Genomic DNA, 15,443 nt, shown 5'->3' on the forward strand with positions numbered 1-15,443 from the left:
TATACACAAACACATACATATATATTGGTTGTAGGTCTGTAAACCACAATTTTTTGGAGCAATATATACTTGTATACATTGAATGTGGACAATTTTGATACATTCAAGTAATTAAGTACAGCTGGAAGGTTAGTGCTGAGCTTGCCACACACACGGATCGTGACACCTGCGGCGCGGCCGCGGATCCCGGGCTGTGCTGCCCCGTGGCCGGAGGCTGCCCGTGCACCCCGGGGGTGGCCGGGGGCCGCGTCGCAGGTGTCTGTATTGCAGAGTCAGTCCTGGCTCAGCGCTTTCGTGCTGCCGCTGGTGCACTGCTCCCACCTGCAGCATAGCCCTTGCAGAACTGGCAAGATCCTCTCGGAAGCAGTCTGGGTCTCCTCGGCATTTCTGGCCACAGGCTGGGGGGGTGGCTGGTTAGTTTGTCGTGTCTTTTTTTTCCTTTTTTCCTTTTTTTCCCAGGCACAAGCAGAAACAGCCACAGAAGCAGCAGGCTGTGAACGTACGATGTAACAGATACTGAAGCATTTGTGAAAGCTACACTTAAACTTCCCTGTTTGGGGCAATCGGAAATATTTTAAAATTTCTTCATCGGCATTTCTGCTCTGTGATCAGAAACACCCGTGTTGCCAAAGATGATGCCAGCTCCAAAGTCAATTAAGTTGCTCCTGAAACGCTTGTAAAGTATCATTTGAACGTGCCAATATTGAGAGAAAAAAAAGCAATGAGGACTTAACCACCATGTGCAAAAATATTTTTAGATCCCCAAAAACAAAGCCTGAGGTTTCGAGTTGCTTTCAAAGATACTTTTCTGCCCAGCGCTAACAAATACTGCCACGACTCTGATAAATTAAGACACACACATGCGCACGCAGACAGACAGAAAGGCAGCCAGGTATCCTCTCACGCACATGCTCACAGCATCCAAAGCCTCAACCAGAACTCGAACCACTCGCACCCGCAGTCTCATTTGGCTGCTGAGTCTCCTTAAAAGAAATGCTGAACATAAAACTGAACACTACGAGATTTCTTTATAAAAAAAAAAATGAAGCAGCAAATAAAACTTCTTAAAAAACGCATTTCCAATTGTAAGTGTGTAGGATCTTAACGCCTGTTCTTGAGCTCTTAAAAAGCATGGAGCTTTATACTGACTGTCCTTAAAAGAACATTTAAATAAAAAAACCCAAAACAAAACAAATCTTGGTACTGCCAGACTGCAAGTCAGCTTCACCTGGTGTGGAGGAGGAACAGCACAGACTCTGCAGTGCTTTTTGCGTCACACTCACAAGATACAGTACAGTTAAATACATACAGTTACACACAAACCATATATATATATATCAATATATATTCACCCTTAGGAATACATATTAATATACGCACACACGTAGTGCAATAAAACAACCAGGAAGCAAGGAAAGGAATAAAAAGAACAGCATTCCTAACAGTCATGATGTTCCTGGGTTGTTGTGTGATGCCAAGTCAACTTCTCAAAGTTCCCATAGTGTGTAAAGTGCTCCTTTGATTCACAAAGCTAGTGTTGTCAGTTTGGGGTGGGTGAGGGCTCCGGGAAAGGGGTTATCGAGCCAACAGCTGAAAGCAGGACAGTGCCAGTGCTTCCTCCTGGTAGATATGTACTGACAGGCCAGGAATCTTTCACATTAATCCCGCTGAGCTTGGGGACCAAGGGAGGAACGGATTCATTTTGGCTTACAAACACAGGAGCGTTACACCTTCTGTCATCCTCCTGTTCCCTGCAGAGTCTCTTTCCACGCCCATCCAGGCGGAGAGGCAAGTCCAGACGGCAGCCGTGGGAGATGCGAACTCCCCCCGCAGCAGCACGTCCTCTGCCTCGTGTGGCAAGTCTGTGGAGGTGGGAGCCACTTCGGCAACGCTTGGGCAAAAGGGAGCTGACTCCCTCCTCTCTGCCGTTCAGTGAGCACTCCGAGGCATAAACACATACGAGAAGGGACAAAGGGGAGAAAGGAGGGGAGCCTCGGCTTGCTGGGAAGCTGGAAGATGCCTGGCTATCAGCTGGGTAGGGGAAAGTACACAAACTGGCCTTGATTTCTGAATGACACCCTCCAACGCTAACTGAAGCCAGCAGTTTCAGCACATCCATTGCCTGCAATGGACAGAGCACTGGAATACCCTGTTCTTAAGCAAGAGGGATAGGCAGCAGTCTTGTCCTTCAAAGTGCTGAGAAGAAGCAGACCTCTATCCTTCATCCCCCCTGCCAACGAGGGAACCTTTCCACATCGGCTATGCCTTCGCCCAGGCCTTTGGGCAGGGAAGTATTTGTGCTTGCTGCAGTCACACGTCCCCACAAAGGAATCCGAGTCTGTGGAACAACTTCCCAAAACGTCAGAAGACAAAACATTGAGCAGTTCATCCTCCAGGTCTCCTACTGCCAGAATCGTTTCCCACCACAGCAGCAGGCCGCTGGAAACAAAGCGATCAGCTGGGGCGAGGTGCGTGAAGAACAACAACGCTGAAATCAGGCACAGAACCCCGACAGCAGAGCTGACAGCCTGCGTTCGATGCACAGTTTACCTGGGAGAGAAAAAAACAACAACAAAAGAAATCAACTTCTGATTTTCCTGGCAATATAAAGACTACCAAAACATGCTGGAGAGTGAAGGGTAAAAAAAAAAAGGCAGAACTTCAGCAAATCTAAGCAGCCCTTCAAGAATCCTTACCGGGTACCGATTTAGACTAGCTGAGGACCTGACCACAACCACCATGCTGGGAAGGGACAGGTTGAAGGGTTGAATAATCAGAGATCCAACAATGAAATCCGGGAGGCAGCAGTTCTGACAGAGGTATCAAGAACCGCTGTCCACCAGGAACGATTTATTCACTTTTAGTTATTGGAGCGGCTTTCACCAGCAGGCAGGATGACTCAAAGGTCTCCACTGCCATTTGTCATGGCTTACAACAGAGAGACTGAGCCCAGCACTGTCAGTGCCGGATTCTCATTGCCTGAGCCTAAGACTCTCTCAAAAACTAAATGATTGGTGGAATTCATTCCTCTCACAGGAAGACTTGCTGTATTTCTAGGTTCATCATTCTACTTTTCAGAAATAAGTCATCATATACCTGAGATCTAATATGAAATGCATACCCACTACAGCCTACTAGAGAACAGCTCAATCAGGAAGCTGGAACATAGGGTAAAACAGGGAGCATCAGGATATCAACTGGGAAAAGAAATCTGTTAGATCTATTAAGTGCATCTCTGGACAAAAGACGCAATTTAGGTTTGGTAAGAAATGGTACAATAGGAACTACTTAGTATTCCCTATTCACTTAGCCTTCCAGTACCACACAGAACCTGCCAGTCTCCCTTTGCTCTCCTTCAGTAAGCCTCATGTCAACTGTGAAAGTTGGTGATAATTACCTAACTGATTGCCTGTGAGCCCCAAATCTCTTCTCTCATTACCTACCCGAGAGCTCTGCCTGCACGGACTAGAGCAGCCTGGCAGCACTCTGGGCACCGGCCCAAGAAGCGCAGTCAGTAGCCGGCGGAGGGGACTGGCATGGTTTGCCCGCTGTGCCCCTTCCCTTCAGCCGTCGGAGCTGCCGCGGATGGGCTGGCTTAGCTGTGACGGAGCGGAACCGAGGCCAAGGCAAGCTGCCCTAACAGCCGATGGCTATCCCCCATCCCCTCTGCCCGCCTCCTGTAGAGGGGGATGACAGAGGTGATCAAACCCCAGCCACAAGGGCAAGGGAAGTGCACTCAGAGCAAGCAAGGTCAATCCTTTCCACTCCATGTGTGTTAGATGCGGAGCCTGCAGCAGTAGAGAGTAACACCCCTCACAACAAAGGGAGAGCGCGAGAGAGGCGACAGCTTGGAGCAGCAGACAGAGGGGTCCATCTGTCCCTGGGAGAAGCCGCCAAATGATAGCAAGTAGCTATAGAGTTCAGCTTTCACTGCTACAGCAAGCTCTAGCTGATGAGAAAAATATGTGTCCGCTGTCCTCTCAGCCAGGCCTGGGGCTGGGGAACCAGACAGGCAAGCAGTCGTGTTTCAGAGGATGTGCTGGAAGGAGCCCTGGCTGTGCTTGATCCACCATCTCTGCCCGACAGCCGCTGCAGTTCCATGTTCCCAAGTGCTCTGTGCAGTCAGAGGGATGGTTCTGGCTGGAGACCAAACCCAGGCCCCTGCTGTTGCCAAACCACTTCCTTCAGCAAGTTCTTTCACACATCAAACGCTCCAACAAAGCCCTGGCAACCACTCTGCACGGGAAGCACTCAAAATATGGCTCAGAACAGGGACCTGCATTTCTAACAGTTTTCCCACTGGGAAAGGAAGAGGCCAGGCTGTGAGGAGCTGTAACAAGCCAAGAGACCTCTGCTATGTCCACCAAGATGTAGCCAAAGGGAAAATAGGCACTGGGTACTGAAATTTCTGATCCATGCAGCTAGAAAAACACATGTTGTAGTGGGAAAAAAAAAGTCACTCACATTTATTGATGTTTTCTATGTCCCCCTGTTCAGTGATGATGTTCAGGAGCCCCTCCATCAGCAGCAGAGCCTTGTGGTACCTCTGTGCACAGTCCTCTCTGTGGTGGAACATCTCATCCAGGGCCGCAGACTGCACCTGCAGGCAAAAACCCCGTGCCAAGGGGTTATTCCCAGACGAAAGACAGCTTTCGCAGCATGGCCCCTCAGCTGCATGAACACCTCCCTCGCTCAGCCTCTGCTAAGGCCACCAGCAGGAGCCGTTAATGCCAAACACTGGCTCTGTGGCAACCCTGTTCCCAGGCGCTGTACGGTTATTACCATTTGCACAGCATAGCTGAAGATGAGCTTCTCTGCAGTGATGCTGTTGATCCGATCCATGAGTTTCTGTTTGTCCAAGAAGAACCTCTGGAGTCTCATGTTGAGGCAGTGGCAGGACGATACACTGGATTTATAAAGCTCATTCAGCTTCTTCACAACTAGAGTAAAGGAAAGAAATGCTTTAGGTGCTACTTCCAGTTCTCCCTGTGCCTCCCAGTCTCCATTCACAGGACCCCCAATGAGTACCTTCAAGACAACAGGGTTATGTTAAAGCCAAAAGCCTGGCAGAAAAGTACTTGCTGCACCAACACGGTCTTTTTCCTTCCCACTGTCACCTTCACCAGTTATAAGCCTGCACGTGGCAACACCTACACATACGCCTAGTTCACCTGAGGCCAGGTCTATTTTTGTTTCCTTCAGCTGCCACAAGGCAGAGAGCAGTCTGCACCGTGCAAGACATCTCACACACCACCAGAAGCAACAGACGTGCCAGATACAAAGCTTCTGCTACTTGATGGGTGGTGATATGCCGTGAAGAAGTACGTGACTTGCATGTAGTAGCTGTTGGAGCTGAGTGTGGATAAGCAGCACTGAGTAAGCAAGGGACTCTCTCTTGGGACTCTGCTGTCCCAGAAAGAAAAGACACTGATGCCTGTGAAAGGCAACCTCCTTTCCTGAACCACAGCACCTCGTACAGGAAGGTTATGGGAGAGAGAATCATGGAATCAAAAATAGTTTGGGTTGGAAAGGACCTTTAAAGGTCATCTAGTCCAAATGCCCTGACATGAGCAGGGACATCTTCAACTAGACCAGGTTGCTCAGAGCCCTGTCGAACCCAACCTTGAATGTTTCCAGGGACTGCTGAGTGATCTCAGCGAGCCTTTCGTTACATGTTCTCCCCCCGGTCCAACTGAGCAGGGCAGTGACAGAACAGCTTGGGTGGGCACTTGGTGTCCAGCCAGGGTCAGCCCACCACAGTCTCCCTAGCTGCATGGCATGATCTACCGAAGTACCGAATACAAACTCCCACCAACATCTGACGAGCATTAACTGCTACGTGCACATTTCTGGAAATACCCACGCTGCATGATTTGCTCCTGGGGGAGGCAAATTAACCCATACCATGAACCAGCCTCTCCCAGATACCATGCAGAGGGGCAACCTGACGTGACAGCCAGGCCCTGCGGCTAAATCTAGCCTTCCCAGCCAGAGATAAGAGAGCAGAGAGCCAGAGAAGGGACTGCCTCCAGGAAGAAAGGCTGCTGTAACTCATCATCAGAGAAAAGGACCGAGGCACAAAACATAACCCTGTCAGGGTCAGACTGTCAGATCACCCTCTCTCATATTCCCAGAGGGAATGGGAACCCCGAAGCTCGTGGGTGACATCAGGAGGGGGAAATGAAAAACTCCATGAGAAGAGAGTCAAGAGAGACTATTTAAAAAACAAAACAACACACAAATATAGCAATATCCTCCTCCATGAAATTCAAACAGAGCTCTAAGCTGTGCCCAAATTACCAGGAAAAAAAGGATGTCTGTGGGTAGGGACCCTGCCTGGCACACAGCACCCAAGGACACTCCAGGGCAGTGTCTTGTCGTGCTTCCCTGCTTTTTCCATCTACTTGGGACACAAGTGTCTTGAAAACACTCTTGTCCTCACTGTGCCCTGGAAAATCTCCAGGGAGCAGGACTTTGTGGGGAGAGAAATAAGACAAGACAGCCTTGCCCAATTCCCACACACTGAAGGGCAAATTACACTACAAATCTAGAGGTTGCAATCTGCCCTGAAAAGGAGTAATTTATTTGGGTTACGACAACTTTCCTGTTAGCCTGAACTTGTGGAATATGTGTAGCTAAACCTATGTACCTTGCTCCATACTGCCTGCTACAACGTATGTGTGCTCACTGTATTTAACTTCCATTTTTTTTACACCCCACCCCAAGGCAGCACAAGTACTTTCAAAGCCTAAGCTCTTGGGGAAGGCAGCTGATGGGTCAAGTACTTCAAGTGCTTCAAAAAGCTCCCTCAGTAATATTACAATGGTAGTTTTAAAATTATTTATCTTAATCACTGAATCACAGCCAGCTCACATCACAAGCCAGCCAGTCAGATGGAAATGCAAGACTGTAACACTAGCAAAGAAGTGACCCTGGCATTACCAGTATTTTACTTCCTGTGTTTTTGTTTCATTTGAAAAATCATCGCTGTCAAGACAGGTGCCAAGTAAGCATTTCCTAGGACATGCACTGTGTAATTAAGTTGGACTTACGTCATGTACAAATAAGCACCTGAGATAAAGCTGTACAAGGAATCAGATAAGATACATTCCTCTCTCACTAATTAGTGCTGAAGATTCTCACAGGGGCAAGAGCAGGAGTTTTGAGACCTAAAGTCAATGTGAAGAGAGGAACATTCCCCTCAGTGTGAATAAAAAAAGACCCGGCTGCGCAAGGGGACAATAAGAAATAAGCCCCATGGCACATACCGGTGGGGGTTCACGCTCGCTCAACCCCCTCCATACCCTTTGTGATACTTTTAACACTCCCATTCCAGGCGAGTCCTTTGTGCCGTGTGCCCAGCGGCCCCTTACCTTGCTTGACGGTGGAGGAGAGGCACAGCTTGCCCGCTTTGATCTGCTCTATGGCCATCTGCAGCCCCGAGGACAGAAGCTCTGCTACTTTCAGATACAGCACGAGCTGCTCTGCATAGCTGCAAAGAAAGCACAACGCAATGCAAGTAGATCGATGGGAGAGAGGTGTGTCCTGAAGGACTTCTGGTACTTAAGGATCGGTGGGGCGAGAGTGACAGAAGACTTGGGAGCTGGGAGGCTCCCCGGTCCTTACCTCCACTCCCGGCTGAGGAGGCTGATCTGGTCAGCCACCACGCTCTCCTGGAGCTGGTACTCGGATGTCACTGAACTGCTCATCTCACTGGAGCTGCCTTTAAGGGCAGCGATTTCCATCACATAGTGGACAAAGGCCAGCGTGAAGCGGAGGCTGCGCAGGATGTCGGTGTGCTCTTGCTGTTGAAGGGACACCAAGGTGGGTGTTACAGAGGGAAAGCTGGCACGCAAGGGCAGGCTGCTCACCTACCGCTGTGCCAGCAACTCATCCTGGCTTACAGAAATAACACCCAGGCCCCCAACTCCCCTACACCTCTGCTTTGGGCAGGGACAGCCAAACTCAGTCCCCAGCTCGCACACTGCACCAGTTCCTCCTCCACAGTAACGACAGCAAGCGACAGCCCCAGGCCAGAAATTTCCAGGTGGCTCCCTGGAGAAGCTGATGAGATTTGCTCAAAAAATTACATGCCCCCTTCCTAAGGGGCATCCCAGCTCTGAGAGACTCCTTCAGAAGTCAGCCAGGAAGGGGGAGAGACCATCTGGCTCAGCTCTGGTCCCCACCACAGCAATGCTGGTACAAAACTGAAAGCGGGTGAGGGTTTCATGAGAGTGACAACCTCCTACGCCAGAGAAAACTGCAAACACAGTGTGTCCCACCCTAGAGCCCGGCCCCCAGCCCTTGGTCTTTATATCCTCCAAGTTCAGTGTAGTGAGTCCTGGGTGAGGTCCTCTGAAGGGACAGCAAGGACAGCCTTTTGTCTGCAACTCCTTGCCACTTGGTGAGTGGCACACACACTAACTGCTACATTCATTTCAAAGCAGTTTTGCCTCTGCTGTTAGAGATCAAAGGGGATTATCCCATTTCTGGGAAGCTGCATTGCTTAAGTCCCTGAAAACATTTTTGGGAAGTTAGTATTTGTGGAAAAACTGAATGCTTGTGGGTCCTAGAAATGAATTGCTGTCTGGATCAGACGCAACTCCATTGTTTGTACTCTCTCTCCAGAGAGGTGGCTAACCTGCTTGGTTTTCAAATATTCAGTGGCTCAGTTCTCTCAAAGGGGGCTGGTAAGGATGTTTCCTACATGAATTTGGAAAAAAACCCCAGACTCAAGTTCTGCAAGCTTTTGTTTTTCATTCACTGGCTCAGGCACTTGGCTGCTAAGACAGCTTTGACTATCTGAAACATTGATGTCTCCTCCCACTGCCTTGTTACCTCGACAGTCCAGTACGGTAAGGAAGCGTTATCTCCATCTTCCTCCATTTTCTTTAAAAGCAGAAGAGGAACTTGGGAGATTAAGTAATTTCTAAGTCATACAAGAAGTTTGTGGCACAGCAGGAAACTGCTGAGATCTTGCAAGCCTCAGCCTGGTATCTCCAATTAATGCACAGGCCTTCCTCTCTGCTTATACAGTTGGCTTCTATTAATTATGCTGGCATTCATGGCGTCATTTGGCGCCGCGAGAGTCCTTCCTTCCACAGTTTTTAAAGCAATGCAAAACAAACTAAAACCTAGCCTTCAATTTGCCTTGTCTGCACCTAGAGAAACTTTTTCAAAAGATGGAAGAATCACCTCTCTGAACACAACAACTCTGCTCAAGATAAACAGGGGAGCTTAAATAGCAAGTTTTCAGTGCCCTGAAGTATCTGCAGAAATCAGAAAATCTTCCAGGTTTGCATCCTGGCCAACTCCACAGGGCACAAAGGAGTCTCAAAATATGCTGTAAAGGTTTGGTGCCAGGAAGGTTCTGTGATATGCAAATGGATTACTGTGCTCAGCAGAAATGATGACCGAATCCAAATGACTTTACAGATATGAGAAGCTGAAGTGAGTGGTATTAACAAGATCAAGCTGGTACTTCCTTAGGACACTTCTCTTCAGACCAGCGTCTGGAGTGGTGGCAGGTGGCAGTGCCCCATACCTGGGACCTCACAGAGGTAGGATGCTCAGTCCTACTCACTACTATTGCGATCACATCAATACTGAAAGTCCTAGCCCTGTGGCTCTGCAGGTAATTAAGCAAACAAATGCAATTCAATGCATAATTGACAAAAAAAGAGCGCGCTAAATAAAAGCTGAAGTACAAGAGCAAACTCACATCCTTAAAGCAATATATGCATATCTCTGCAGGTATCTGGGGGTTTTTAGCAACACCAGCAAAATTCAGCTACAAGGAGCCTTCCCCAGTCCCAGACAGCCCAAGGAGGCATCACGAACAGAGCTGAAACCGTGACTGAAGCTGCCTCCCACCTCTACTGCAAATGGGCAGCCTGACCTACATTTCAAATGTATCTCAGCTACAATAGCACTTGCTCTGCTTCAGCCTGTCTTCAGCCTGCAGAGAAGGGGAGCCTGGCAGCCCGTCAGCTCCGCAATCTGGTTCAGCTGTCCTGGTGCAGAACATGGTGTCCCCTGCCCCCATCAGTAACAGAAGTCTCAGGTTTACTTTTTTCCAGACCTTTCAGCAGAGGCCGTATCACTGCCTGGCTCCCCAAGTGCATGCAGCAGGCAGTCTTTGGTACACTAAGCTACTCACGCTCTCAAATCAGCTACTACTAAAGTTGAGCCTTTTAAAAGGAAAAAGGCCCAAGTACACAGGTTTTCTTCATACACTGTTAATACAGAATGGATTAGATAACTGATATTTCCAACCTGCAATTTCAGCTTCAGAAATAGTGAATTTTAACCCCTGTCACGGGCTGTCTTTGGTTCAAAGCAAGGCTTGGTTCAAACTAAACAGCAGGCTCAAAAGTCACTGTGCTAAATATGCTCTGGGCTTTCTGAGCACTGCAGTGGCCTGGTTGTCTTGAAACCAGTTTGTTCCATCTTTGGAAGCAACCCCCTTGGCTGCAAATATGGAGTAATCTGACCTCTGGATTTGCTTTCCTTTATTCCCGTCCTTTGCCCCTACCAAGTCCCTGGGTTATACCCACCTCCATGAGCGTCTCTTCAGGCAACTCTGGTGCCTCAAATGTAACAGCACCTTCCAGGTTGGCAGTGATCGGATCAGCAAAAGTGTACCGGAGACTCGAGGGGCCTTCCACAGCATCCCCACCAGTTCCCACTGCCAAGTGCCTGCCGGTGAATGAGCCTCCAGAACTGAGAGAGCTGGAAGACCCCACTGAGAAGAAAAATAGGCAAAGGAATTACTGAAGATATTAATCGTAGGCCAGGTATTCCTTGCCCAGCAGAGGGGACAATCCTGTAGGATCCAGGATCCTGGCTCTGATAGGAGCCAGCAACAGGTACTTTGGAGGAAGATGCAAGGACTCTTGATCCAGAATAACCACTCCCCAACATAAGCTCCTTAGAGACCAGTTTACAAGCTCAAGCAGATTTAATACACCTTCTAGAATGTCTGTCATTTACGGAGACAATTCAGAAGCACTTTTTCTTTCTTTTTTTCTCCAAACACTTTCTGAACCCTGACATGACATCTTGGGCTGATTTTTATCATACACCACCATAGCCAACTTCCCCATCATGCATCGGCATGGTTTGAACCCTGGTTCCCTACCTTTTATGCTATCACTGAACTAGCACCTCTGGTAAGTGAGGTTTTTATCATGGCTTTAAAACATCAACCACTTGCATGCAAACCAGGAGAGCTTTCCATTATATGCCCCGCACTTCTGCTTCCCACTCTTTACAAACAGGAGGCTGGGCAGAGAGTGACTTCAGCTGAGTCAAGACCCTAACCTCAGGATTCGGGAGACCATGTAAGTATGGTGTCTATCAGACAATCCCCTCACCATCGTCTTTGCCCTGAATCAACCCTAAGAACACATTGCATATAAAAGACGGACACTTCAAAAGGAATTTCTGTCTCAGAGTATTCATAATACACTCACCACTGCCAGAGGGCTTCATATCCCAACACAGTGCCACACAGGGATATATTCTGTCTGTCAGGGGGATGCCAGTATCAGCTACAACACTGCTAATTCTACCCAGGCAATGTTCTCCACTGTCACTGATCCTTTGGAGAGGGATGTTTCTCTTCTACCCATGAATTTAATTTGCTGCCTTACCCTGCCTGCAAATGGTTCAGCAATATTATGCACAACTGCTCTGCAGAGAGGCACAATCTCCTCTCCTCTCAAAGCTCTCTCCCTCTTGGCACCTATGCTTCAAAGCCAAGTGGATCATCAAAGACTGGCAGAGTATTTCCAGATCTTTCTGAGAGAAGAAAGGATCAACAATATCACATTCTGGCTACCCTGTAATTCCAAGAGGCTGTTTGCAGAAATTGTTATGATGACTCACTAAAAGGCTCTGCCTTTGTATCTGTCATGTGATCTTACTCATGGCTTGTCCAAGCACTAGGGGTGCAAAGTTTCAGCTTTCAAAGCTCCCCTTTTCACCATGAACTTTGTGCATTAACTGTAATGTAAGGAGTTACTGCACAGACCTAATAAACGAAGCTTGTCAAGCAGCATTACTTTGACCACCTTGACCTAACGCTGTGTTTGTGTTGTCGGTTCACTATTCAACAGCCTTCTCTTCCAGGCATCCCATCTGAGATCTTGACTGTTCAGCAGACTCTTAAGCATCCAAATATCAAACCACTAAAAACTGGTGCTTGGATCTGCTTACAAATTGCTATTATCCCCACAAAAGCAATACAGGAAGTCTGAATTATCTTTTTGTAACATTTCAGTAGTCGCAAGAGGCTGTAGCCGGGATAGTAACCCCGTTGTGCTACAGGCCCGTCAGATACTTTGCAAGAGCCTCTGCCCTACAGAGCTTAACCTCTAAACAGAAAAGACAAAAACAGGATTATGGTCCCAACTTTCCAGACAATTAAGGATGTGAGTGGTTTTAGTTATGATGGAAATCCAAGCCATGCCCAGGAACTGAGCCCATGTGTCCCCCCCATCCCAGTCAAGCAGCTTATTCATGGCTACATCCAAACCTTCCCTGCAGTAATTAAGAACAACAGAATTGACTACATTCAGATGAGGAACAGCCAAGACGAGAACCCAAACAAGCCAAAAATGCAAATAAAAGTGTCCAAATATTTTCTTAAACTGAACATAGACTCCAGCTCCCAGACGCACTATCCCAAAAGGGCCAATTACCACTGCCTCAACTGTTGACTGATGAGGCCAGAGCATCAGTGTCTTGAAAGAAGTATCTGTCAAGCAGGAGTGCATTTCCCCATTTCCTACTTAAGCAGCTCAGAGCATAAGTAACACCACTAATAATTTTGCATACAGAGCCATCCCAGTGCTTTCCTAACAGTACTTGTGCACGGAAATTGTTGGGCACGGATGGTCACACTCATCTTTTATAGCTCATCCAAAAGCCATGGGGAAAACGATCAGAACAACACAGTCTTTATGTTTGTTGACTTATCAGCAACAATGGGTCTATGAACAGCTGCAGCATTATTCCTGAAGCAGAAAGAAATGAAGTAAAAGAATAGTTTGCCTCTCTCTTCCAGTACTGGAAAACCACTATATGGCATTTGCCCTTGTGCCAGTGCAAACAGTTATCAGCAATAACTGGGGTTGGCAGGAGCCAGCAAAAGAACCTCAAAGGCATTTAGACCAGCTGAGCTCTATGGACTGTGCTCTGAGCAGCCCTCTGCCACCACCAGTGTTCAGCAGCACGGAATTCAACACATCGCTCTGCCCCCAGGCATTCCCACTGGAACAGGCAGGTAGGTATCAGCCCTTTACCTGAAAACATCCTGGTCCTCGTGGTCTGTGGGGGGGTTGTTCCACTGGGAGGGGATCCGACAGTAAAAATCACTGGGGATGGGCTGGCAGAGCCCCCAGCCCGGGCACCAGAGTGCAGGGTCCCTCCATAAGCACCTGAGGGAGCTGGGGAGACAGTTGAAAGGTGCAGACTGGCATTACAGGAAAGTTACTCAGAGCATGGTGTGCCTCACCCAGCGGTTTTATGTTCCTGCAGACTCCCGGGAGACAGTGGTTACCAGCACAGGCCAGCGCTGCCTTTGGAGGCATCCCCCGAGAACACGACCAGGCCAGGCTGCCCTGGGCTGCAGGACACGAGCCTGGGCAGCATCACGCATTGCTGCAGCTGTTCTCCCCTCCTTGCTTCCCAGCCTGCAAGCCCAGGAAGACCCACCCTTGCGGAGCCATTCACGTTTGAGCCGCCTGGCAGAAAGGCCCCACTTCCACACGTTATCACACTCAGAAGGGGCCGAAAGAGGAAGCCCTGCCTACAAAAATCACACCACTAGCCAGCAATTACACAGCACGCGTAGCCCACAGACCTTGAGTGCTCCACAAAAGAAAGCAAACATCATTACACTCCTCACACACGGCAGTCGCTTCCTTTGCCAAAAGCCATCAGAAAAGCAGCCTCCCATTTGTAGGAGGCATGCAGGCAAACTGTTCGTCCCAACCCAGGACATCCTGCCAGATCTGCCTGGCCTCCCCACCTACCTGCAATTTCCATTGGCTTCTCATTGTTCAGGCTGTCATTGCTGCCAGCTTCTGAGATCTGTGCTCCAAAGGCTGCCTTCAGAAGCAGGTCAGTGAGCCTGCCTGTGCTCAGAGATCTAAAAAGAGGACATACAACATGATGCAGAAAGTCAACAGGTACGAGGTTTCAGCTAACTTCCACTCCAGTTCGTGCCATTCCTGGTCCACAACCACTTAACACTACACAGCAAACAGTCTGGAACTGAAATAACCACTCTTTCAACAACTACCAAGACTAACTGCAGTAATCCAAGTAGTGACTGCAGCATTATTCTAACACATTTTTTCTTTGACAGAAGATATGAAATTAGTAACAGAGGACTCCTCCAGATCACTGCAGAAATCTGAGTCTGCAGAGAGGCATGTTAGAAACTTCTGAGTTTCTAATACATCTGAGCGACTTTGTATCCTGCAGTGCTCATGACAGTCAGCACATGGCTTTCAACCAGATCTCTGGTCTGAAGACTGGTGCTCACTGTTTCACAGACAAGGAACACCCACAACACCCTCTCATCCACGACAGGTACAGGCTCCACAAAGAGCAAGGCACGCATCTGCACAATTGCAGGGAGTCTGGTCTAGTAACAAAATCCCTTGGTCCCCACTTGATGAAACCCTGGACACTAAACATACTGAGAAGCTGCAGACAATCTTTCATTTGATAAAATCTAGGCCGTGGCCTGCCCCTGCAGAGGAACAATTTAAACATCTGCATCATATCTGCTTGTAAACCAAGGGTGCTAGCAGAAAACTGCAGAATGATTGCAGATGCTACATTACAACTTAAACGTTAGTTGGGGGTTGAAATTTGCCCCATCTGTCCCGTAACAGGGAATGAAGCACCACTGTATAAAGCAGACTACAGCTCACCTGCCCTTGATCTCTTCCACAGGCCTCAATCCCAAGCCAGTTTGCTGGCAGTGGAAATGACCCATCTCCTTCAGATCTGGCAAGGTCTTGTTCCGTGTCGGAGTCATCATGACCCCCTGATGGGCCAAGAGGGTGAGGAGATTCTGGGAACTTGGGGTTTTGGGAAACTCAAATGGGGACACAGCCTAACAAGAACAGAAAAAAGAGATGTGTCTTCAAAATGAAGGAGGAAGGCTCCCCCCACCCCCTTCATTTGTTTATCAAAATTAAATTGTACGCTTAACAACCTGCCTGAAATAAAGAGCTAGAAATCCCAACCCAAGCAGTTACTTGCCCCCAATCCCAGAAAGGCTAATAAAATGAAAGGACAACAAACTCTGCTGAAAATTTGTAGCAGCCTAACATAAGCAGAGAAAATGCTGTCACAGTGCCAGCTACGCATGAGACACCAGGGCTGCCACCTGCTTAACCGTCTGCCGTCTCCACTGGGGATTC

The 15,443-nt window shown here is 48.4% G+C and overlaps 1 protein-coding gene across 1 annotated transcript in view; it reads right to left on the minus strand.

Annotated features, from left to right (window-relative positions):
- Window positions 1-2,000: 2,000 nt before the first annotated feature.
- The window catches only part of ULK1 (unc-51 like autophagy activating kinase 1), a 79,290-nt gene continuing 65,847 nt past the window's right edge, over window positions 2,001-15,443 (minus strand). The window contains exons 19-27 of the mRNA XM_010286982.1: window positions 14,949-15,133; window positions 14,040-14,155; window positions 13,308-13,451; window positions 10,557-10,744; window positions 7,627-7,805; window positions 7,374-7,492; window positions 4,783-4,940; window positions 4,465-4,600; window positions 2,001-2,550 (exon numbers count right to left, since the gene is read on the minus strand). Coding sequence (XP_010285284.1) covers window positions 2,495-2,550; window positions 4,465-4,600; window positions 4,783-4,940; window positions 7,374-7,492; window positions 7,627-7,805; window positions 10,557-10,744; window positions 13,308-13,451; window positions 14,040-14,155; window positions 14,949-15,133 — 1,281 coding nt within the window. The 3' untranslated portion in view covers window positions 2,001-2,494. The remainder of the gene's footprint in view (window positions 2,551-4,464; window positions 4,601-4,782; window positions 4,941-7,373; window positions 7,493-7,626; window positions 7,806-10,556; window positions 10,745-13,307; window positions 13,452-14,039; window positions 14,156-14,948; window positions 15,134-15,443) is intronic.

Source organism: Phaethon lepturus, unplaced genomic scaffold, assembly GCF_000687285.1.
Source record: "Phaethon lepturus isolate BGI_N335 unplaced genomic scaffold, ASM68728v1 scaffold31925, whole genome shotgun sequence".
Taxonomy (NCBI): Eukaryota; Metazoa; Chordata; class Aves; order Phaethontiformes; family Phaethontidae; genus Phaethon; species Phaethon lepturus.